This window comes from Clinocottus analis, unplaced genomic scaffold, assembly GCF_023055335.1.
Source record: "Clinocottus analis isolate CAN_PGR_092001 unplaced genomic scaffold, fCliAna1.0.p SCAF_14, whole genome shotgun sequence".
In the NCBI taxonomy this organism is placed as follows: domain Eukaryota; kingdom Metazoa; phylum Chordata; class Actinopteri; order Perciformes; family Cottidae; genus Clinocottus; species Clinocottus analis.
This window is the reverse complement of record NW_027175865.1, coordinates 17,916,223-17,942,213: the sequence shown is the minus strand read 5'-3', so window position 1 is coordinate 17,942,213 and position 25,991 is coordinate 17,916,223. Positions and strand designations below refer to the sequence as shown.

Below are 25,991 nucleotides of genomic sequence, written 5' to 3'. Positions count from 1 at the left end.
GTCAATCAACTTGTAGCCCCGCCCCTACGACCATAATGTACTAAATAAACATCATGCTGTATTGAAGAAGACTTGAAACTATGATTGAGACATAAACTCATGTTTACAATGTTTACTGAGGGAATACATCAAGAGAGAAGTAGAGTCATTTATATAGACTTCTATACAACCAGAGGAGTCGCCCCCTGGTGGTCAGGAGAGAGAATGCATGTTAAACCTTTAAATATGGAAGAATCACAAAACCACCACACGGGTGCAGTTTTCTGAAAAGTACTTCTTTTATTAATATTTTACAATCCTTTATTCATGGTTATGTCATTATTTACTTTTTCAGCGCCACTTTTCAAGTGTCATTATTCCATGCTGTCTGACGACAACAACAACAACAACAAAAAAACAAAAAAAAACAAAAGGAGAGATTTTTGAATAATGAGAGTCTATACAACACTTTTGTCAAGGGGCAGAGAGAGATTCACATTTCGTCTCGCGGATTGACCTCTCATCCCTTCCGCTTGCCAAAAAAAAGAGAGAAGTAAACAAAAACAAAGTTAAAAGTAGGACTGTCAGTCAAGTGAGTAAGTGTCGAGCTGTCTGTCCGTCCGGCTATAAAAACACCCCGCACTCCTCTTGAGAAGTTGCTGCTCTTTAACCAAAAAGAACAGGGGTCCTCGTTCTCCTCTGGGTCCTAAAACCCCCCATCTCTGACAAAATAATACGACTACAATGAACCCACCAAGCAACAAAGAAGACAAAGATGGTCTCTCTCTTTTCCAGGAGCTGCTCCAAACATTGGAGGATAATATTTGCATTTCTAAAAAAAAAAGAAAAAGAAAAGAAAAGCTTTTTTGGTGAAAATGGAAAAAGAGCCACTTGGAGGTTGTTTTTTTTTTTTTAAAGGATTGATACAATTTTTTAATTTTTTTATAATTTTGGTGCGACTGTCGGGGAGAGATTATCTAGTCGTCGTTGTGCTGCTGTGGCTGACGGATGCTGCTGGCGGATACATTTCCTCATAAAATGATCTATCAAATACTTCCTGAGAAATAAAGGAAATATCTACCTGGTGCGAAGAGGAGGAGGAGGAGGAGGAATAGAGAGGGAACACGAAAAAAGAAAATCGGAAGAGGAAGGGAGTGAAAATCCAAAATGTTTGGAGGGGATTTAAAAAAAAAGAAAGAAGACAAAATAAGAAAAAACGATAGGCTGCTTTGCTGTGTTTCTGCAGCCGAGGTGAGGATGTGGAATGACTTGTTGGTCGTGAGAGCTGGGCTGTGTGTGAGTGTGTGTGTTAGTGTGTGTGTGAGCGTGTGTGTGTGTTTGAGGTCGAAACCCTTCAGTGTGGTAACATGAAGCAGAGAGCTGGAGGACAGAGGAGATGTGGGCAGCAGTGCTGGTGTTTGTGCTCTTCAGCACAGAGAGAAGAGGAGGAGAGGGAGGAAGAGAGGGAGGAAGAGATGGATGGAGGGAGCTAACAAACTGTCCATCCAGCTGCTGGTAGCATCCAACACCCACGACGCTCAGAGCGATCACTGCTGGAGATGTTTTCATGCTTTAAAACCACCAGTTCACCCAAAAGATAAATGCTGACGGTCACGTTGTTTCTCGTCACGCAAATAAATACATTCTGCTTTCATTTGTCCTCGTGTGATTTGCCGTCTCGCCAGGATGACGAACATCGATGCACTGCTGCAAAAACGGGAAACTGTTGAAATATAAATATGTATTTCAACAGTTTCAACAGTTTTCCCGAACTAATCCAGAACTAATATTTGTGTTACAACCTCAAATTCTTGGATTAAAACAACGTGTTAATTAGTGACGCTAGTTATGTTGATTTGAATAAAGCTAGGCTAGCTGCCCCCTCCTTTTCTAACTGGCCGGTGAACAGGCAGACATGAGAAGGGCATCGATCTCCATTGTGTAGGGAGAGGAGGCAGAAAGCTCAAAACGAGAACAAATAGAACCAAAACGATCCGTATGACGAGAAACCACCGGAGGAAAACGAGCAAAAAGGTTTTTATGTTCTTTTTTTGCTTCACTTAAAGAAACGAGGTGACTTGTGAAAGTTAAATAAGGTTCTGGGGAGGGGATGCGTAAATTAACGATGTTTGGGATGTGAACGTTGATGGAAGTTTGGGTCTTTTTCGATAACGTTTAGACGGCGTTGGTACTTTTAAATGTGTTTTTATTTCCAATAGTTAACGGTTTCCAGCAGCGAGATATTTCTTTGTAAAATGAAGTGCATAAGAGAGAGAGAGAGGGAGGGAGAGAGTAGGGAGAATGAGCGAAGCTCCTATTAATTACATTAATGATACAGACTTTTAAAAAGTCAGTAACTGTAAATGCAAAAAAAGAAAGTTCATATTAGCACCACATTGTGTCCCACCACGGAAAGAAAATCATATATATATAAAGCATGAAAATGACGTTTGTTCAGATATTTAAAGCCTTTTTAGTTTTTAAATAACGTACACCCGCTTTATTTGGGCTCTGTCAGCCCGATAATCAGAGTGTGAATCCAAAGCATTCTGGTTCTAATAATTTAGAGGAAAAACGACGACGTTACAGGTTCACATCCCGTCTGACAGACGTGTTTTCGCTTGATTTGCGCAACAAAAGTCAAATTTTTTATTCAGATTTAGTGTGTGTGTGTGTTATCTCCTGTTAAGTGAGCCGGTACTTTGTGGTTAACCAACTATCTTTGGTTCTTTAGGGGCCAACATAATAAGTATTAAACGTTTTTAAAGCCTGACTTTTGTGTGTGTGTGCGTCTTATTCTGACAAAACAAACCAGAGTCTTGATCTAAAGAAAAGTTCCAGTTCAGGAAAAGATGAAATAATAAAAAAAAAAGGTGATTGAGAGGAGGAAGAGGAGGAATGACAGGGTGGGAGGAGAGTAATCGCTGCCAGGGTGAGGGGTGGTGAGGCAGGGTGGGAGGGTCACCCGTTAGGCCCCTCCCCCTCCCCACGACAAGGCCGAGGTCGAAGCCAGGAATGTCAGCAGCCGTCTTCATTCGTTCGTCCCTCCCTCTCTCGCCTCCTCAGCCGTCCGTCACTGGAGGTCTCGGTCTTCGAGGTACCGGTACTCGAACGTGAAGCCTTCCTTCTTCCGCTGGCCCCATTTCTCGTAGTCAAAGTAAATGTAGGTTCCCTGGAAAGGAATTCAAAAGACAAAGAGGATTGGAAAAGGTCGGAGTGAGTCAACTGCTCCCAGCATGCTTTGTGTAAAAAAAAAAGAAGAAGAAGCAGGGAAACGGTTGGTTTATGACCTATCCATCCATCCAGTCATCCATTCATCTACCTAGCCATTCATCTATTCACACACCTACCTACCTATAAATCTACCTACCTACACACCTACCCACATACCGACACATCTATCTACCCACCTTCCTATACATCTACCTACATACCTATACACCTACCTACCGACACATCTATCATCTACCTTCCCACCTCCCTACACATCTACCCACCCACACATCTACCAGCCTACATACCCACCCAGATAAAAATCAGAATGAAAACACTCAATACATACACAACAAAACTCAATATCAAATGTAGACAAGATTCTTGTGCCATAACTTGTCATTTATTTGTGTAAGCAGACCTCACGACTGAGTTCATAAAGAAAGAGTGCGATCAAAACATTTTAAACACTTCATAACAATATCAACATAGTCACATTCTGAGATTTTGGGGGGAAAAAAACACAGAACGCTTTTGTATTTAGGTTTACAAAAAAGAAGAAAAATCCCTTCTTTCTCCACAGGAGGCCGAAGGCGTGAAGCTCACCTGCTCAAACTCGTCCGTGATGGTCTTGGGTTCTTCGTGCCTCTGAAACCACATCATGTACTTTGTGTGGAACCTCCACGACTGCTTCTTCAGGGCTTTGGCTGCCAGATACTGGGCCTTAGTGCCCTGCAGGGACGAGGGAAGAGGTTTCATTAGCAAGAACACACAAAGAACTTCCATTCCTGCAGCGGATAACATCAGCGTCCTACCTCCAGGTAGTAAAAGATGAAGAAGAGGGTTTCCGTGGAAAGCCTCTGGTAAAACTCTACAGTGTCAGAGTGAGGCGGCGGCACCTGGTTGTGGAAAGGCAGAGTGGGGCAGGGGTTCCTCATCAGGTACTGCCTGAGAGAGGAGAGGTGTCTGTTAATAACAGGGCTCATGCACATTCTGATCAATGGATTCCCATGACTTTAAACCATATGCCCATGACTTTAAACCATATTCCCATGACTTTAAACCATATTCCCATGACTTTAAACCATATTCCCATGACTTTAAACCATATTCCCATGACTTTAAACCATATTCTCATGACTTTAAACCATATTCCCATGACTTTAAACCATATTCCCACGACTTTAAACCATATTCCCACGACTTTAAACAATATTCCCACGACTTTAAACAATATTCCCACGACTTTAAACCATATGCCCATGACTTTAAACCATATTCCCATGACTTTAAACCATATGCCCATGACTTTAAACCATATTCCCATGACTTTAAACCATATACCCATGACTTTAAACCATATGCCCATGACTTTAAACCATATACCCATGACTTTAAACCATATGCCCATGACTTTAAACCATATTCCCATGACTTTAATCCATATTCCCATGAGCAAACGTTGTGTGAAATCTGTGTGTAAACAGTAAAAAGTGATAAAATGTAGTATTTAAACTAACAACGAGGATTCAAAGCATACAGTAAACCTTAAATGACACAAATGAATGAGAGACAATAGTTTGATTAAAAGAATAAACATTTATATAGATGTCTGTATGTATGCTGCTGATATTTTGAGCCTCTTTCTTTTAAAAGCAGATTCATTATTTCAAACTCAGCGTAAATGAACGTCATGAACACATGAATGTAACACATTTACAGGACTTCTACTACACTTTTGCGATATTATTTTTTTCAAGGACTTTTCCAGGCCTGGAAATAACCATTTTAAAATGTCCATAACTTGTTTCTTGTTTTACTTTTATCTCTCGCTGCTGTAATCCTGCAATTTCCCCATTGCGGGACAAATAAAGGATTATTTAATCGCTCATCTTAAATCTCTTCTACATTCACCCCAAGATGTTGAGGCAAATATTTTGACTGATATTCCAACTGGGATATATTTTGTGGTTTTATAGGGAATATCATTTTGGACTCCTGACTCGATGGAAAAACAAACTACACAACAACACGCTCATCTGTGACTCCGAAGCCAGGCGCTCATTAAATATCCGTCGACCGTATTGAACATTTTAGGACAATTAACGGGTCCATTAGTGGGACGCATTCACCTCTTCGACAGGAGACAAAGTGGGACAGTTGTCCCTCGGTGTTTCACAGCACTTTTCCATCCAAACAGAGTATTTTTAGACCGGCGACAAACACAGTTTGTTCTTTTTTCTCTTTGTTTCCATTTGGTGGTTAGAAGGTGAGCCCGAGATGATGATCGTGACCCACTAACTCACTCCTCATGTAGCAATAAAAATACTTAAAATCAAACAGTGTGTGTGTTTGTTTGTGCTGGAAATTAATTATTATGAAATAAAACAGATTTTCCACTTGTGTATTTTTACTCGCATGTCGATGTCACAACCTCGTTTTAAACGCAGAAGAAGAGACCTGTGTGTTCGTCTGTGTGTGTGTGTGTGTGTGTGTGTTTGTGTGTGCGTGTCGCTCTCCTCCTCCGGCTGTAAAAACACAACAGGTCCTGTTGGACGAGAGGATTTGAGTGTTTGGCTTTAAATGTCAATTGTACCTGTGTGGGATTACAGCGGAGTCGATACAGGACCAGAATAATCTGTGCTCTACTTGTGTGTGTGTGTGTGTGTGTGTGTGTGTGTGCGTGCGAGTGCACAACATTACTGCAGTACTACAAGTATTCGAAAGTACACATTAATCCTTGTGTTAAATAACTGTGTGGTTCAGCTGATTCAAACTCTTCGATTTAAACTTGGTGACAAAAAAAGACAAAATCTGAACAAAGAAAAGTTAAAAAGTAACTCACGTACATGTTGAGGTATTTGTACGTGCACTTTTCCATTATACATCACTTTATACTGCGGCTAACACTGTGTAGTAGATTAATAGTACAATATCTTCATAGTGGAGACGGATACAAGTTTAATAAAAATAAGGCGACGTAAAATATCTGATTACTTCTTGAAGCATTGAAACCATTAATCCACTGAATTAAATAAATAAATATAACATCTAACAAACCCAAGGCTCATCTGACATTACGAGTACTTTTACTTGCAGTACTTTAAGTAGACTTGCTGTATTCCCTATGCAGCTAAATGGATGATTATTGCTCAATATTATATAACATATGAATATTATTGGTGCTGCTAACTTCTTGTACTTATGTGTGGTTTAATTTACTGTGTTTTCATACAATATGCCAAGAAATTAGCAACTGAAGAGCCTTCTGAAATGTTGTAGAAGTATGTAATGCCAGAAAGATGACGTGCGTTTGTTACACATGTATCATCATCATCATCATCATCATCATCTGTTTGGACATTTCCCCGCACCTGATTCTCTCGGAGTCGGACGGGTGTGGCATGTGTGTCCACGCCGCCTCCTCCATGGCCTGTTGGTACAGCTGGTCTTTGGACAGGGGGACCGGCCCCAGCGGGCAGACCCCCAGTGACGGGGGGATGCTGACCTCCGACAGCGAGAGCTGGGGGGCCGACGGCGGGCCCGAGGTGGCCACAGTGCTGCTGGGGAAGATGTCCGAGGAGAGGCGGGAGACGGAGACTAGAGGGGGGAGGACAAGAGAGAGAGTGAGAGAGAGCGAGAGGGGGGAGACAAAGAGAGAGAAGTTGAGTCAGGGCTGATAATATCATCAGCAGTTTTTGTTCAGAGGAGGCTGAGAGTGGGAGGTGAGATGACATTTTGTTCCATTAAACTACAGCCCTGCTATTTCTGCTTTGTGCCAGCCCTCTTGTTCCTTTTATTAAGGTACACGTGTGTGTGTGTGTGTGTGTTTGAGTGTGTGTGTTAGTGTGTGTGTTACCTGGGGTGAGGTGCAAGGAGGGCAGGTCTCCCTCCATCCCTGAGCTGAGTGCTGCTCGCTCGGCCATGGACTTCAGGCTGCTCAGAGGCTCCTGGGGCTGAGGAGGACCGACAGAGAGACTCATGGGAAAACAGATTCTACCGGACACTCTCGATCTCTCTGTGCGTGTGTGTGTGTGTGTGTGTGTAACATTATCTGGTACCTGCACAAATGGAGGTAATCGCACCAGTGATAACACAGTCGTGGAAATCACCAATTCTTTTTGCCGCTTATTTACTCTCGTCCGTTTCGTTCACGCAACATAAACTAAAACGTCCAAAATCCATTATGCTGTTGTCCACTTTACGAGTATTAAGACTCCAAACTGTGCATCCCGGTTTGCTTTGATCAGACTCCAGATTTCAGGAGCAAATTCAAAAAGATTAGAGCGATGGATCATAAAACTCACGGATCGACTTGAATCAGCACAAAAGAAAAAAAGGGAGCAAATATAACTTCTAGAGATTCCTGATCACGTCTTCTGGCCGATCATTGACAGTTTTTTAGAACTCCAAATACTATCTGAATGAAGCACACACCTGTGTGGACATAAAGTCACACAATTCACAGTCACACGGCCATTTCTTGCAAGAACGCAACGGTAAAAGGTAAAAACAGCTCGACTTTGACGCATATTTTAGTGCCACATATACACACACATACATATACATATATATATCTATATATATATATATAGATATATATATGTATATATACATATATATGTATGTATATATATATATATACATGGCCGTGAATCTGAGACGTTTCCTCTGTGGGGGTCAAGTCAAGGTCGCTGAAGCTGCAGAACTAGAGCACGATGTCTGCTTGGCTTCATTGACTGTGTTTTGCCTGAAGTACAAATCACATGGAGACGATAACAACAATCGACGCTTGTTGGCAGGATTAATTCAATCATAGTGGAAGCCACAGTTTTGAGTGTTTGTACGCAAATTAACAGCCGGTGGAGGTTTAGGATATTAAATCTTCTGAAGGAAAACACAATCGAGCCAACAATGATCATAAAAATAAAAATGACACTGTTGCATCTCCTCAGGTGGAAATGTGCTTCCTCTCACCTTGATGCCGTCGGAGGACTGCGAGTACGACAGCGGCCCGTTCAGCAGGCTGCCGCCGCCGCCGCTCACCGCCTTGGCCTCGCTGTAGAAGGCTGCCGACGGGGAGCTGGACGACAAACAAATGGAGCCCAGTAAACTGGAACCAGTGTCCTTACTGGGGAGACGGGAAGAGGAAGAGAGAGAGAGGATGAACAAAAAGGCCGCAAATAAAAAGCAGGGTTCGTACACACCTTGACCAATGGATTTCCATGACTTTAAACCAGATTTCCATGACTTTTCACCAGATTTCTATGACTTTTCACCATATTCCCATGACTTTAAACCAAATGTCCATGAGCAAACGTTGTGTGAAATCTGTGTGCAAACAGTAAAAAGTGATAAAATGTAGTATTTAAACTAACAATGAGGATTCAAAGCATACAGTAAACCTTAAATGACACAAATGAATGAGAGACAATAGTTTGATTAAAAGAATAAACTTGTATATAGATGCCTGTTTGTATGCTGCTGATATTTTGAGCCTCTTTCTTTTAAAAGCAGATTCATTATTTTAAACTCAGTGTGAATGAACGTCATGAACACATGAATATAACACATTTACACAACTTTTACTACACTTTAGCGATTCTTTTTTTTCCCCCAAGGACCTTTCCAGGCCTGGAAATAACTATTTATTTTCCAGGTTTTCTATGACCGTAAGAACCCTGAAAAGGGTAAACTCGATACAAAAAACGTGTTTTTTGTCACGAGGCGTCTTTGTGTGCGTCTGGTAAACTGGCGCCATCATAGAATCAGAAATCAGAAATCAGAGTCTACTCACGGCTGATTGGCCGCGGAGGTCAAGGACATGGGTGGGATGCTTTGTGATTGGCTGGCACCGGTGAGGCCGGAGTCTGTTGTGCTGTCTGCTAACACAGCGCTGTAACCTGTCACGGGGAGAGACGCACAGATGTAAACACGCACACGCGTGTGTCATAAGATCGTGTGGGAGGTGTTGGCGGTCCAGGCTGGATACTCACTAGTGCTACCGTTCTGCTTCTGCTGGCTCGACGGCCTGATGGAGAGCGACATGCCGCCGCCTCCCAGAACGCCTCCGCCGCCGCCTCCCGACCCTGAGCTGCCTCCGTTGCTCCCGATGACTCCCACGCCGCTACCGGGCGCCAGACCCCCGACCGGGCTCAGCGACATGAGGGAGGAGCCCTGCATCTGCATCCCGGACTGGCCGGAACTCAAACTCAGGATCCCGGAGCCGACACCGGGCAGACCCGGCGCCGGGCCCAGCAGGCCGCCGGTCGAGGACGTCGGCCCGCCAACCGTGATGCTCCCGCTGCCGATGGAGCCCGCCGAGCTGTTGGTCGTCGTCGGGTTGATGCCGATGCCGCCCAGCGAACCCGGCAGGCCGGAGCCGATCGCCCCCGAGGACGCCGCCTGAGCGTAGGGCGCCGGGGTAGAGCCGGACAGGAGGCTCGCCATGTTGCTCAGGGACGCCGGCATCCCCGACAGGCCAAGGCTCCCGGACATCGGGCTGCCGGACATGCCGCCTGACATGCCGCCGGACAGAGACATGCCGCCGGACATGCCGCCTTTCCCCAGCGACAGCCCCAGGCTGAGGCCGAGGCTGTTGGAGGTCGGCGTGGACCCCGACAGAGCCTGAGGCTGGGACATCGACGTGAAGAGCCCCTGTGTGATGGCGTTGGGCGGGGAGGAGGAAGAGGAGACCAGGTGGCTGTTGCCGGGCGCCATGGGGATGGAGATGGGAGCCGAGGAGGAGGAGCCGACTAAGTGTTTGGCCTGTTGTTGCTGCTGCTGCTGCTGCTGCTGCTGCTGCTGCTGCTGCTGCTGCTGTTGCTGCTGCTGATGCGGCTGCTGCTGCGCCGACGGGTGCGGCGGCTGCTGGGTGGCGTTGCTGTAGCTGCCGGCGGACGTGTTGGAGAGGAGACCCCCCAAGCTGCCGAGGTGAGCGCCGACCCCGGAGACGCCGCCGAGGCCGCCTCCTCCGGCGATGGCCGCCATCGAGACGAGCGAGGACGAGGTCAGACCGGAGACGGAGGAGGAGGAGCACGAGGAGGAGGACGAGGACGAGGAAGAGGAGGAGGACGAGGATAACGAGGAAGAGGGGTTTCCGTTCTTCACGGGCGACTGCAGGGGAAGGAAGAAGATATTTACACGCCGGAAGTGTTATTGTGGAACAATCACTCTTCATCAGAAGGTTTGTTTTACTAGTTCATGGCTCTTTGTAAAATGATCAATGAAATAGTCACAAAACTAAAATGGAAAAAAATACAATACACATTTTATATATATTTATTTGTTTTTCTATATATATATATATATATATATATATATATATATATATATATATATATATATATATATATATATATATATATATATATATATATATTTATTTGTTTTTCTATATATATATATATATATATATATATATATATATATTTATTTGTTTTTCTATATATATATATATATATATATATATATATATATATATATATATATATATATATATATATAAAAAAAACAAATAGTCATTTTAAATAATTTATAATAGGGCGACTGTGGCTCAACGGTGAGTAGGATTGTCTTTCAATTAGAGGATCGGCGGTTTGATTCCCGGCTCCGCTAGCCCATATCGATGTGTCCTTGAGCAAGACACTTAACCCTAAATTCGTAGCTGCGCCTACGGAGTATGAATGTGTATGAATGGTTGACTATACTGATGGCACCTTGCATGGTGGCTCCTCCCATCAGGGTGTGAACGGGTGAATGATGTCATGTAGCGTTAAAGCGCTTTAAGTGGTCGGAAGACCACTTAATTGCTGTACAAGTACAGGTCCATTGACCATAATTCTATATATACGTTTGAAGACACAGAAAATAGCTCTCTAACTCAATAAAAACTGTAAATGGTCGCCACTTAATACTGCTATCTATCTATCTATCTATCTATCTATCTATCTATCTATCTATACACACAGACAGAGCAAAAGAAACAACTCATTAGAGATGGATGATCACTTAAAATCCTGATTATTTCCATGATTTTCCTGCAGCGTTCTGTATTTCTGAGGCTGGAATAATGACGAAGAGACGCCGGTGGACGTTAATGGCGTCGTCAGACTCACCTGACCGACTTCGCTGTCCGTTGAACGTCCTCTCTTCTTGTCGTCTTCCGAGTTCTCCTGAAAAACACACACAAAGGAACAACATTAAGCTACACAAAAAAACAACAACACAAAGTTAATGTTCAGTGGGTGTAAAAACAAGAAATTAAGAAAACTAAAAGCCGCCAAATTAACGCTGGTTTTCCATTTGTTTCTAAAGCGCTGCGGGGTTCAAACCAACCGGAACAAAACTCTTAGTGGTTGATTAAAAAGTTAAACAACGTCGAGTGAACTTTTCCCCCAGAATGCACTGCGGCCTTCAGGTTTCCTTTCATGCCAACCTCATGTCAGCGGCGTTTAACGGCAGCACGCCTCCCGTCCCCGCACACAGCAGACCTCTAATAGCGGCTCCCGCTGCCGCGTGGGCGGCGCCGGGGAAGAGCGGATGATATAATGACGCTGGAGCAGAACAAGGAGAGCAGATGGCGGCGCAGCTCACAAAGGCAATTATCTCACGTTCACATTTTAGATACGGAACGCAGCAATCGGTAGAGATACGACCAATATTACCGCCAGTAGTGATGAAGTTCAAGAGGTCAATGAACAGATAATAATAATATATTTTAATAAAGCTAACAGGGTTCATACATATTCTGACCCATTCTTTTAACCCTATTTTCATGACTTTTAACCAAATGTCTATGAGCAAACATTGTGTGAAATCTGTGTGTAAACAGTAAAAAGTGATAAAATGTAGTATTTAAACTAACAATGAGGATTCAAAGCATCCAGTAAACCTTAAATGACTCAAATGAATGAGAGACAATAGTTTGATTAAAAGAATAAACATTTCTATAGATGTATGTATGTATGCTGCTGATATTTTGAGCCTCTTTCTTTTAAAAGCAGATTCATTGTTTCAAACTCAGCGTAAATGAACGTCATGAACACATGAATATAACTCATGAATATAACACATTTACAGGACTTTACTACACTTTTGGAACTTTTTTTGGGACGTGAGATAATTGCCTGGAAATAACCATTCTTAAAATCCCATGACTTTATCAGGTTTCTCCATGACCTGAGAACCCCGTCTACAAATGTCCTCGTCAGTTTGAGAAATAAATCTGATTAAATTAGTCTTTTTTTTTGATTTTCTTAAATCTATCTTTCTTAATATAACAGTGCGGGGCCACGCTTTGAGACCTGCAGGACGCAGTTGAAATAAAACATGAATATTGAATAATGAAAGGATACAAACTATTTCGCTTTATTCAAAAACATTGTGAATAGTAATTGGATGCCGTTTTGACTTCTGGATTTATTCTAAATGATTTGGGTCAAACGAGTCTGAAAGAATCCTACGCGGTTACCACCGAATTATAATCCTGAAAATGGCCAGATCTTTTTCTGCACTGTAGACGTGCAAAAAGAAAATAAAAAGCATTTAAATGCTGATTTTGCATTTTTAATGTTACTGGTTAACCATATTTGGCGCAGCCCTAAATAATCTCTGTTTTTGGATTGATCGAGGGTTGTTTCTTCCTTAACCTGCGATTCTTTAAAAAGGGATGTCTACTTTTAAGTGAGGAGAGAGAAGTTGGCAATATGTGGAAACGTCACATTGATCCTCCCGATGAGCAGCCAGCAGAGACAAAATGATGAGTTTGCGTTTTTGTACCGTAGTGCAGGTGGCAGGCGACGGTGGGATGGGTGAAGACGACGTGGTGGAGTTCGGCGTGCTGCTCGAGTTCTGGAAGATCTCGTCCTCCAGTTGCGAGTTCCCCGGCGGGGAGGTGGCGACCAGCGTCTGAGCTGGAGGCGCAGACACAGAAGGGAGGAGAGTTCAGTGGAGGACCACGGCGTCAACAGGATCGCTCTTTGCACCGAGTCGACTGTCTTCTTGGAGCGTTCGAGGCGCTCTGAGACGTGGAAACACTTGGATTTCCGTTTGAACAAGATTACTCTTCGAGACTTTCTGAAGCTTTTTATTCCTCAATGCCAAACGTTTTGTGTATTGTTTCGTCGGTAGTTCAGCTTTTTATCACCCTCTATGAACCAAAGTACATTCATAACAAGTACCACACAGTACTCAGCGTTGCACGTTTAACCGAGTTGTGTTGGTGCATCTCTGGACTCTTGTTGTTCCCCCCGTGTCGCTCTTTCCCATTATTTTAATGAAGCGACGGCGTTTCTTCTTGTTGTGATAGTGGGCGAGCCGTACCCAGCATGCAGTTCGGCAGTGTCATTTTATAAACGTACAATTATAAGTCTAACAAATTATTTATGTGTCACAAACTGTTGTGTTGTTTAGCCCTGTTAGAGAGCATTAGTTGTGGGTTATTAAATGTTGTTATGAAGTTAGAATGATGACACGTAAGAGGAGTCGCTCCGACTGCTGCGCCCTCAGCGGTGAGCAACATATTTTGCTACCCGACGAAGAGCGACAACAGTTTCTGCGGCTATAAGCACCGGTAAATTCATACCGTACGGAAATTTGAAACCGGTATATCGCCCAGCCCTAAGTTATTTTACTCTTTTCTCCTCGACAGGAGCAACAAGCCTTCTTCTCGGCTCTGGTCAACGTTTCTTTTCTTGTGGCTGAACCTGAACCTTGCTCAGAATTTACATTACAGAATTTCACAAATTTCATTAGTGAAAACAAACAAACAAACAAAAGCAAACGCATCCCCGGCTCTTCCTCTACTCACGGATGTCGTCCAGGTCCAGGTCGTCGTACAGAAACTCGTTCTCTTCAAAGTCCGGATCCTGCGACGAGTCGAGGTAATACTCCACGTCGTCCTTTAGGAAAGAGCGAATGGCAGATCAAAATAAAAAGGCAAACGTAACGCAAGCGGCATCTACGAGTCCGGTTCCTCAAAGACGTGGGCCCACCTTGATCTTCCTGATGGAGTCCACCTGGATGGAGTCGTTGTCCAGCATCCTCAGGATGGTCTCCAGCATCCGGATGTGGTGCCGATGCTTTTCGATGAACTTCTTCAGCTCCTCGATCCGGTCCTGGTTCTTCAAGACAAGGGGAGGCAATTTTGTTGTTAGTTATTATTACTTTTCAGCTAATAAAGTGACACCGAGCAGAGCCACAACCTCGTGGTTCCTCCTTAACAACAGCGACAACCGCATGTCCTCATTTTGGTTGAGAGACTGATCAGTTTGAATGTTTCTCGTTGGTCGAAATGTTACTTTGGATGCCTTTTACAACCAGATCTTATTAAAAACAAGGCACAAACACAATTTTATTGTACTAGTTGGAATAGAAATGGTCATATTTAGCATGCTGGGGGATATACGCCGCCTCGTTCCAATGCAAAGCACCAACGTTTACATCCATTATTCATTGAAATAGCAAGAAAAGCGTGTTTACAAAATGAAAAGCGTGTTAAAATTTTAAAGTTAGACATACAGCGCAGGAGGGAAGGGACACGCATGAAAGTTTCAGCAGCTACATGTGCACTTCCTGGCATACAACAGGCACAGCGCCACTTCTGATTTCAATATTTAATAAATGTTTTTACGAAGATGTCGTGAATGTTTGTGTGTGCAGTTTATTTCTTTATTTGAGGTCTAACTGTGTTCTCAGAGAACATTTGGATAACACCTAAAGACAATGAACAAAGAGCGACTCTGCGGGTCACCGGCTGAAGTAATGCGATTATTATTTTAAAAATAAAACGCTGCAGAGCCACTTTAGATGCATGTTGCTCGGCTGCTGCTCGACAGCCGAGGCCAACATGCTAATGCGTTTCATCACAATACATATTAATGCTGCACCAGCACACGGCTCTGTGCTGAGTGCATTTTCTTATGAGGGCACATTTCTAACTCTCTAAGTCACAGCGGGTCCAACTCAAAGTGCTGAGGATCGAGCTAAACGTCTCATGCAGGTTAAACTGGTTTCATTGGGATATTTTTAAACAACTGCAACTTAATAAAGCAAAAAAAAACAAACAACAACAACAAAGAAAAGCTTCTAGCAAACAAACTCCAGCTTTAGAGATTTAATCCCATCGATTATAACGATGTTCAACCAACTAATTGTGCTTGAAGGTGAACACGCCAGAGACGCCGCGTCAGCAGTCCAGTAACTCCTCTGAAATGCAGAAAGAAAACCTCATTCATAAAATATGTTGATGTGCAAAACAGTCTTTAACCTTCCACTGCCGGTCAAAAGCTTCTAACACGTCACCCTCCAAGGAAACCGTTTTATTGGGCAATAATTATTATTTTTATGTATTTAAAAAGGGAGCAGAAGAAAAGGAGCCTGTGATGCAAATTTCACGCAATAAGTCATTTACAGAGAAAGTGATTAACGCGAGTAAAGAAATCTTTCCATTGGTGCAGATATGAAGTGTAAAGACTGAACGTAGAGGCACAAATAACCAGGAAGGAGGGAGAGAGAAGAAGAAGAAGGAAAAGAGGCTGATGGACCGACCTCTTTGTCTCCTTTCTTTTTTCTCGTCTGGACCGAAAGAGACTCCACTTCGCTCTCGAACTGGTCCACCTGCATGTTCAACGTGTCTATCGTATTCTGGAGGGAAGAGAGGAGGAAGTTAACAGCGGAACGACAATCTCAAGACCAGAAGCCGCTCGATATTTCGGCAAAATTGACCAAATTCTTGGTCAAACCAAATAAACGATTTGAAGACATGAATGTTTTTAGGTGATTTTTCATGATATTCCAACTATTATTTTGAGGGTTTTTTGTATGCACTGTCTCTCTTTTAATCTCTAATGAGATAAATAATCAACATATTAACCAATAATAAAAACAAGGCCGAGATTCAAGAGGTAAAATTAAGATCAGATGTTTTTTTGTGTGAATACTTTGATGTCACAAACTGCTCAAATTACCTAAAAAGAATAAAAAGGCACTTTTAACAGATTTAATGTCAAAGAAACTATCAATCATAATGGTTTCATTCACTTTCCCATTAATGCACAAAAACTACAACGACATCATTTTGTATTTTTCAAACCATAAACAAGAATAAATAAGAACAAAATGTAGTGACAATATGTTTTAATTCACTATGATCTAAACATACGTCTCCTCTTCCTCTCTGATGTATTAATGCAAGTGGCTGCTGGTTAATGAGGTTTTCAGTCTGATGAAAACATTCCAGCGACGACTCAAACCACTTCCGTGTTGTTTTTGTGGACACGAGCGACAGAGTTTTGCTCGTATTTTGGTCATTTTTGAGGCGGGGTTACTCACCGTCAGCCACACGCCGACCTCCTCCTTCTCCTTCTGGGCCGGGTCCACCTTCTGGGCCAGACCCAGCCCTTCTTTTGAGTACGCTTTCGTCTTGGTTTCTCGCTCCACTATTTTGAACCGCTCCATTTGCTGTAAACAACCAAAAGGACAAACAAAGCATGTTTGAAAAGAAAAGAAAAGTCATCTTTTTATATTCTACGAGCAGGAAAGTCACCACGGATTATTTTTTGGGTGATACCACAAAAGACGAGATGTGAATTCAATTGAATTTGAAATACTTTTACAGTCCATAAAACAGAGGAAATCACTTGTTTTTGTGAAATTTTCTTTAATTTAATACTCTTCACCACAATGGAGCTGTAGAAAAGGAGAACTTGGCGATGAGGAATGGAGGCCTGGCACCAGAGGAGCCCTTAAAGCCGACTCAGCAGACCAGAAACAGGACTCGAGTGTTACGATCTCTCAGGGGACTTAACACCCAAAAGGTGCCTTGAAGACCCCCTCGAGGGGGTCTTCTTGTACCGTTGTACATCTGCATCTCTGGAGGTTGAGATGTTTCCAACAAACCACAGGCCCGCTTCCTGCAGGACGCGTCATTTCAGGCCGAATAACAAAACCACAGGAAGTCTTGAGGAGCAGCTTTGGCATAAAAAAAAAGAAAACTCATCAAGATCAGAGGAAGCTCTCGTCCCTCATTGTGCGAGCAGGTGGCTCGCATTCAGTCCCTCAATAACCCTCGTCACTACGCTGCAGAGCAGAGGTGACGACATCGGACTAGCGGCTCATGAGTGGCTTCAGGGCGCAGGTCTTTATTTAAAAAAGGGGGAAATCTGAGACATTAAATATATTGAAAAGAAAGAAAAAGATGTCTTTTTACATGATCTTGTGAAAGGATTTCAAGACAAGAACTCGATAGCCAGCATTTCTTTTCGCTGGTTCTTGTCTCTTTTGTGGTCCGATAATCAGGAAAACGCATCACACTGTGTGGCGTCCCATTTCACTAAACTGTCACCAGAAGGGACCCGAATTGAAAAGAGTTTTTGCAAGATCTCGCAAAACTACATGTTTTTCCTGTGGGAGCCGAACAAGCACAAGACCGTTGAGACGTCAGGAGTGTGAGCTACAGAGCGCTGCATGCTCAGAAACCAACAGACACCAGAACAGCTTCTTCCCCACTGTCATCCTGCAATTACCTCCACTTCAATGCTTTAATTTACACACATATTAGTACACAGCTGTTAAATGTTTATGCTTTCTTTTTCTTCATTTCTCTATTTTTGTGCATGCAATGATTCATATTTCTTGTACGCATACATGTCCAATAAAGCTGATTTATTCATGCATAAAGAACAAAAGTACTGACTTTCTTTACGGCTGCCTATGAACTCCACAGTTTGATATTAAAATGATGAAGCTGAACGTTTCAAAACAAAGTCGTAATCTTTCAAACTCTGTTTGTATGTCTTTTTCAAAGTGTTGCGTCTTTAAGTTTGCCTTCATTATTTGCCTTGTGGTGTTTAACAATAAAGTCAATTTACAGTATTCAACCATCATAAAGGATTATATGTTCCACCAAAAAAAACATATTTTCTGACAAACATCACCACAAATAAATCGTGTTTTCAGTGAGAACAATAAATAAATAGACGTATTCACTCCTGGGAGTCAAATATTAGCAGGTAAATGAAGGTGACCTCGTGACCGATGCGTCACTGAAGGAGCTTTGTAATCGCCCGACAAGTTGTGATTCATTCGTCATCAATTAGAAAAGACCTGGACTTCTACAGACTGTCCAGAGTTCAGAACGAACCCGATCCTGCAGTCAGCGCGGCCCTGCAGGGAGCGTTACGAAGACCATGTCGAGTCCTACTCACCGTTTCTATGAGTTTGCGGTTCTCGACTAGCTGCCTTTTGTCTTTGATCTCGTTGGATGCCACCCACGTCTTGATCTGGTCTCGAAGACGCTAGGGGGGACAAGAAGAAGAAAAGGAAGAAGAAGAAGAGGTGGAGATACAGAGCAGGAGAGAGAGATTCAGTGAATGCATGCAGAGACTCGTCCTCGACAGTCACGGGGTAAACGTGGTGTCTAGGTGCAGCAAGCCGGCTTGGCTTGGCGTTTGGTCCTCATGGTAACACAACGAGATGAAGCATGCATGCACGCACACGCATGCACACGCACACACACACGGCTTCTAGCTGACCAGTAAGATATGTAATACTCCACAACGCGGTCAAACACTTCGACCCTTCACACACTAACGGGCACCTGAAGCGTTTGAAGCTGCATTCTGTAACGTTGACATAAAAAAGATTCTGATTCAACGCTCGAGCTGAGCCGCACAGATTAGTTTCCTTGTTTGAACTCGGTATGATAAAGATCAGGCACACTAATATCACGGGCCGTGTGGGATTATTTTAGACTTGTATGATCCAAATATTTTCAACCTCAAAAGTGTCGAGTTAAAAATGTATTTCTACAACCATGTACAAGACTCACAAGGCGTTTTTTACAAAACTAAATCGGCTTTAAATCCGTATTTGTTGGGTTTAGCCTCCTAAAAAAACGTTTGCTGCACACAAAGTCAGGCTAGGACTGTTAGAGGGGCGACGGAGGAGCAAGCTCACAGCACCATGAACTACATTCATTCAAAAAAGACAAACAATTATATTTTCCCCTGTTTCTGAAGGGTGATGACGTCATAAAATATGACGACAGACACGCAAGCTTCGTTCAAAAAGTTGAACTGAAGCAGAAAAGACATTTGGTTCGGCCCAAATCTGATCTCAGCTCGGTTTAAATACAACCAAGAGGCGAAAACAATTGAAAGATGAACAATCAGGAGGACATTATTTACCTGTAGCTTTTTAATCTCTTTCTTGAGGTCTGCTTCATATTTCTCCTTCTGATTCGCGTTGGCTGCATTGTGAAGCTGCGACGGGAAAACAAACAACAGCGTCAAACAATTCTGCTCCAAAAAACAACAACACAGCAAATGTCTTTGTTATGTAAACAAATTCTGTAAATACATCAGTAAGTATATGTATAAATATATATTTGTCAATATCTGTGACAAGTTTTACCGGCCTGAAAATAAAGACTTTGTATATATAAATATGAATAGATACACACTATATGCAAATAAATACACACTTTTTGAAAAGTACAGGCTACAAGTTGGATACAAATATATATTTACACAAGATTATTGCACATCACTCTTTCATGTTAAATTTTTGAATTGGTTTTAGCTTTAAGTAACTCACTTGATCTCTGTGGAGAAACTTCAAGTTCAAGACACACGATTAATTACAAAAAACAAAACAATTATTAACCACGGGACAAAATGGATCATAAGAAAAACTTCATACAAATGGGGAAAACAACAACAACAACAACAAATAATACAGCGGCAGCATGATTATGGGATGTAATGAAGGAAAAAGGGCAACTGGGATGCTTGGTAACTAAAACACTGGCAGCTTCATTAGCAGACCGGGCCTCTCTTTAATAATGGCTGACTTTATTATCAGTATCTGGAGTTTAAATTAAACTCAGACATTTTTCAACAAGCACATAATCCCTTCCTCCTTAATGTGAATAAATAATCCAACCAAACAGAAGACTTTCAACAGGATTCTGTCAGCTTTTATCCCTCAAATCATTACGCAAATAATGACAATTTAGGAGTCTGAGTCAATTAGTCGACAGGCAATAATAATTAAATTGTTTTTAAATACCACAGTTCTCTGGTTTCAGCTCCTCTCTGCTGGTTTTCTTATTCTTAAATGTATCACAACTTTCTGACATTTTACCGATTCCAGCTTCCCTCGTTCCCTCATTTCAAACCAATTGAAATGTAACATTTTAATACATATTTTGGACCATTCTGACATTAACAAGTGGGACTAATATTTTCTCCTGCAATCTAAACAGAGTGCATGTCCTTCCTCACCTTTTGCCAAATGTCTTCAAACTGTTCAACTCCTTCCGCTACTTTTTTCAGACATCGATCTATTTCACCTGGATGAAAGAGGTGCAGAATTAACACCGATCACCTTAAATATAGAAACATAGAATGTGAACATCAGAAAACAAAAAAAAGCCAGTTCCAAGAAGCGGATTCAACAAATTTCCGGGGTAAAAAACAAAAAAAGGAATACCAGTTGTAAGCGGTTAAACCCGGCAATGTAACCACACATCCACGCACACGCACACGCACACGCACACACACACACACACACACACACACTCTGTTTGACATCCTTTATTAACTATGCATGTCTGAAAAGAGGTACATTATGCTTAAGGTTTAACATTAATGCCCTGCGCACGCACGGACGCACGCACACACACGCACGCACACACACACACACACACACACACACACACGCACACACACACACACACGCACGCACGCACGCACGCACACATGGGCAGCAACCCTCTTCCAGATACAAACTATGTTTATTTCATATTTTTTGTGCTCATTCTTTCTCTTCAATGCGCCGTGGCGCTGACGGCTGAACAGACACGCGCGTAATTCCTGAGTTGGACTGAAATGATCTCCAGCATCTGATCCCAAACCAACAGTTATCTCTGTCTGTCTTCAAAAACAACCGAGTAGGAAACGGTTAAAACACAACACGCGACCGATTACCAGGAGATATTTCACCACAGATGATGTTTAACTTCATGGCGTCCTGTATTAATCTTAATTTAGGCGTGTATAATACATATTTTCTATATTGTTCCGATTATTAACTTACCAATTGTTTGCTTTGCACATTTGCAGCGGCGGCGAGGACAAAATAAGTCGGGTGAACAAACTCGAGTTCGGCCTTAAAGAGCCTCGATGTTAAGACTGTTGCCGGTGCGCTATTTTTAGACCAAAGTCTACCTCCTCTGTAATAATACATTACAATTTTGACAGAGAGTAGTCGGGGCTTGAGCTTCAATCTGTTCTTCTTCGCGGGGGGATTATTTTCGTGGGGACACATTTGTCAAATATGGCCGACGTTGGAGTTGGAGAAAGTCACGGGGGAGCTCACGTGAAGGGGGCGAGTGATGCTGCTGGAAAATGAGGGACAGGAGAGCCTCGGGGGGTTTGCTGTCTTTTACGTAAACGGTCTGTGTCGGGTTACACAGCCAGTCGTGGTGTGCGGCGAGCTTTTGGGTGAGTTATCTTCTGAGTCCTGTGAACTTTAAAAGTAAAAAAAAGCTCTTGAGAGCTAAGCAGAAGAGCAGCAGACGACTCGGCTCCTGTTGGAGGCCTAAACGCGCACTGGCGTCTGTAAAAGTCTGTGGAGTTGTGGCAGACGTTTTGCGCAGACGTCTGCCGAAACACACGGACGCAATGACATCCAGAACGCACTCGCCTTAATATCTGCAGATACGACGATGCTCTGTGATGGCTGCAGCTTCAAAAGGTTTGGATGTAGTGCCGGTTATTTGTGGTCAACAGTTGCCGGCATATGATGCTGCAGCTGCTGCTGGTTTGAAGACAGAGGACCAGTGTATCTTGCACGAGGTGGTTTAAAAAGTCTACTCTTTGAGTTGTTTAGCAGCTAAAAAGGCTTTTACAGCAGTTACTTTTCCAAAAAAAATAGTTTTAATTGAAAGAAGGTCTTGTCAAATCAAAAAGAATAGCAGAACAGTTTGACATGAAGGTGTATTAGTTTCCTTAATAGCCATCTTGATGCAGTTTAAAAAATAAAACTCTGCTCTTAATCCATTGCAGATGGTTCTTTGTTGAAGTGCTAAAGTAACAAAAACACACGCGATATAAATACACACACACACACATAACGTCTTGTGGTGTATTTGTCTTGGGGGCGACGGGGTTACAGTTATCTTGGAAACCAGAGCTGCATTAAATAGTCAATAAAATCTGGTAAAACAAACATAATCTCAACTGTTTTTAAATCTTTAATCCAAAAGTTTGATGGTTCCAGGTTCTAAAATGTGAGAATAAGTTTTCTTTCTTTTGTCGAACGTAATGTCAACTGAGTGGGACTTGGTTTTGAACCGACAATACAACAAGACCTTTTGGGCTTTAGTCGGCAGAAAAGACACTGGAAATCGGCGCGTGACAAAATAAACTGCGTATCGAAGCTCCTTATTTAGTTCTTGATTAATCTGTTGTTATTCGAGAGGATGAAATGTGACAAGGAACTCAGGTAAATCCGTCACGTTTGAGCCGTGGCGACAGAAACCAAAAACACATTTATTCCCCCCTGACTCCCTCCAGAGCCAAAATGAAACCTGGAACCTGGCCGGACGACGGCTCACTCCACGACTCGGTAAACGAGCTTCTGTTTCAACCGGGCAGCCTGGAACTAAAATATTTCCCCCCTCACACTTCAGGGGTCGCATAACAAAAGACGTACAGAGCAGCAGCAGGTGTGATCACACTAAAGCCATAGAAGTGTTTTAATCTCATGATTCAACCTACTTAAAAAAGGACAGATGGGCGTGGATCCACAGCCTCCTAAACTGTGGCCCTTCCTGCATTACCTCACATCGTTTGTGCTCAACCTCGACCACCTCGAACCCGATCAAAGCACAACAACTCCTACTTTGCATAATGTTAGGTGTTTTGATGGGACTCGAGAGATCTCACCTTGGAGTTTCCTTTTATCGGCCATGGCTGATGACTAGGATGATGTCTTCATGCCTTCTTTCACTGCAGGAAACAGAGACAAAAGGATGTTTGCGTACGAATTTATTGATTTAACAAAAACAGGGAAAAGGCTCAATAAGACACACTCACTGCAAATGAACACGTTTTCTTTTACAAAAAAGAAAAGGCAGCAAAGAAACGTTGGACTGGGAAATAAAGAGACCATTCCTCGCCTTATTAATAAGTAGCTGCCCTGCTGAAGCGTCTTTGGGCAAAACACTGAATCCCTGATGCTGGAGCTCGACCTTTATCCTCCAAAATGTCCTTACAGAAATTAACTGTAACTAAAAGAAAGCTCGTCCCCTTTGATACTTTTATACGCATTTCATTCATCTGGGATGTTGGAGGCATGCAATGGGTCACGTGTAAGGGGTTTGCACATCAGCGGACGAGCGCCAAGTTGTGATTATGCAATCACTGCAGCTGATTTGACACCAAAAGATACCTGGAAATTAATCTGAACATGATATGCGAGCACAAGATGGATCATCAAACAACAAACTGAACCAATAAATGCATTGCAGGCCGGAGAGAAATAAACAGCGCATTTTTTCTTCTAATGAAGATGCTTTTGATCAGGGATTCATGGCTTCCTTAAATACTTGCTAGGTGCAAGCGTGTATGAGCATGTTTTTAGACAATATGTGATGAACCATTAAAAGGAAACTAAAGTTCTGATGTATAAAATTCAAGTATTTCCGTCTAAAATGCTTCACAGGACGATGCAACAATAAAAAGTGTCTGCTGCTGCATGCAGGACCACATGTGGCCTCGCCACCAGCCTTGAAGTGATTGCATATTTCTTGATTTCAAATGATACTAAAAATTTTTTTTTAAATTGCGCACTTATGACATCTTTATTTTGCTGTTTTTTTTTCTGTATGAATTAACGACTGCAGTTTACACATACAAGTGCAATATATTATACACACACAAATGTGTATATATACACACACGTGTGTGTGTGTGGTTGTGTGTGTGTATTATTTGAATGTCTGGAGACTTCTGGAAGTTTTTGTCATCTGCTGCCTATATTTATACCCTTTTTTTAAAAAATGTGTCCGTTTATGTTCCTTCACTTCGTCGTAAGGCACTTTGAACTACACCCCCTGTATGAATGCTGCTGTTAAATAATAAATAAAGTCTTTCATCATCATAGCCATCGTCATCCCCCATGCTATTGTACTTAATTATCCTGTCACCTCTCACATAAAGCCACACAATGTCTCAAAATATACACAAATAAAGAACCCACCCGATAACATTGACAACATTGCAATACACATATTCAAGGAATGTGTTGCACTTTAAAAATTTGACCCAGATAAATGTGTTATTTGTACATCTCTTAAATACCTACAATACGTCTGTGTGACCTGACACACTGATCCATTATGTTATGTCAGCGCAAGTACACACACACACATGTATGTATGTGTGTGTGTGTGTATATATATATATATATATATATATATATATATATATATATATATATATATATATATATATGTGTGTGTGTGTGTGTGTGTATAATGTGTGTGTGTGTGTGTGTGTTTTAAATAACGAAACTTATCTGTAAAACTAAGACCCCGGTGTGTAATTTAAATTCGGACCCAGAGCTTACGTGCACGTCCTCGCTCTCTAAAGGCACCCATAGCTTTAATAAACGCGATGAAGCCAAAGTGGAGCTCAGTAGCCTGTGTGTGCTCCGAGCACATCGGAGCACAAGCACTTTAAAACAAACTAAAGTTTACACCATGTCGGGGGGAAGTTGTGCTTTTGTGTTTGTGTTTTTAGTGTATGTGTGTTTCTTTTTACCCCCAGTTTTAAACGGCTAACAAACACGTTGATGTGTTGTCAGTGTGAAGAGCGGCAGCTTCCCACCGGCTGCGATATCTGATGTGGGAGACACAGTTTGGAAAGGGGTGAGAGGCAGAAAGAGAGAGAGATGGGGGGGGAGCCACATAAACGCATCACCTTTGAGTCTGGGACTAATTTACCTGGATTTTTCCGAGATGCGATTTCTTCCCTCGGTCGCCCGACTCCGGCAAATCTTCGACGATTCAGTACAAAGGCTATTTTTTCTAAAAAATATAATGTCAATTCTTCTCGCTAAACAATCACTCCGCACATCCAAGATGGCTGCCAGGAACACCTCCTCCTCCGATGCCCTGTTGGACACAAGTCCCGCCCAGCCGGCCTGTGATTGGTCCGCCGCGGCCGATACGGACTCCTATTTGTCGAGGCTCGCCGTCGGTCACGAGAGGCTAGTTTTACTACTTCCAGGATAACTCCCGCTCCAATTGGACCGTTTGTAAAGTTGAAAGGTTAAACCAAATTTTGTCACGCCCTCTACTGCATTTTTTTTAATGCAACTTTATTTATAACCACAAATAAAAACAAACTAAGATAAGTGACCAAACCGGTCTAAAATTATATACTGTGTTACAATGATATTAATTACTTGGAGGTCAACGTTTATTCAAATTAAGTGTGTTTTCACGACGATAGACTACCGGGTTTATCTTTAAATTAATTTCCTTTAATCCTATGAAGTTAGTTTATTTCTTACTAAGCCGAAACCAAATGACGGCGCGAACAACAGAAAAGAAAAAAGCAATTTAGCAATTTGAGACCATGCATGAGACAAGAAAATGTAAAATAAAATAAAAATTACGTTTAATATATAATCAAAAGTTTAAAGTAGTAGTACAAAATTAGAAACTCAAAATTGTTTAATAGAATAAAATAAAATTATACAACTTAAATAAAATAAGTAATACATTA

The 25,991-nt window shown here is 42.2% G+C and overlaps 1 protein-coding gene across 3 annotated transcripts; it reads right to left on the bottom strand.

Moving 5' to 3' along the window:
* Positions 1 to 256: 256 nt before the first annotated feature.
* LOC137784704 (CCR4-NOT transcription complex subunit 3-like) lies at positions 257 to 25,342 on the bottom strand. 3 transcript variants are annotated; one of them, XM_068575571.1, is made up of 21 exons: positions 25,205 to 25,342; positions 25,023 to 25,100; positions 23,145 to 23,207; positions 20,478 to 20,545; positions 19,789 to 19,806; positions 19,380 to 19,454; positions 18,399 to 18,488; positions 16,525 to 16,653; positions 15,742 to 15,837; positions 14,187 to 14,315; positions 14,003 to 14,093; positions 12,973 to 13,106; positions 11,310 to 11,366; positions 9,189 to 10,308; positions 8,990 to 9,095; positions 8,170 to 8,323; positions 7,052 to 7,148; positions 6,567 to 6,792; positions 4,008 to 4,140; positions 3,799 to 3,924; positions 257 to 3,151 (listed from the first exon to the last, which is right to left on the bottom strand). In XM_068575571.1, exons 3-21 carry the CDS (start codon positions 23,167 to 23,169, stop codon positions 3,053 to 3,055), a joined length of 2,973 nt encoding a protein of 990 aa, XP_068431672.1. In that variant the 5' UTR covers positions 23,170 to 23,207; positions 25,023 to 25,100; positions 25,205 to 25,342; the 3' UTR covers positions 257 to 3,052. The 3 variants fall into 3 exon arrangements, with proteins under 3 accessions (XP_068431672.1, XP_068431671.1, XP_068431673.1); XM_068575570.1 differs by lacking the exon at positions 25,023 to 25,100; XM_068575572.1 differs by lacking the exons at positions 19,789 to 19,806; positions 25,023 to 25,100.
* Positions 25,343 to 25,991: the final 649 nt, after the last annotated feature.

Bases quoted from the DNA above. Each gene is read 5' to 3' on its own strand.
- LOC137784704 (XM_068575571.1), bottom strand. From the start codon at position 23,169: ATGGCCGATAAAAGGAAACTCCAAG. The intron at 6,793-7,051 runs GTAACACACACA...TCCCCCCTCTAG, and splicing joins CTCCTTGCACCTCACCCCAG to TCTCCGTCTCCCGCCTCTCC. The intron at 3,152-3,798 runs GTGAGCTTCACG...ATTCCTTTCCAG, and splicing joins TCACGGACGAGTTTGAGCAG to GGAACCTACATTTACTTTGA.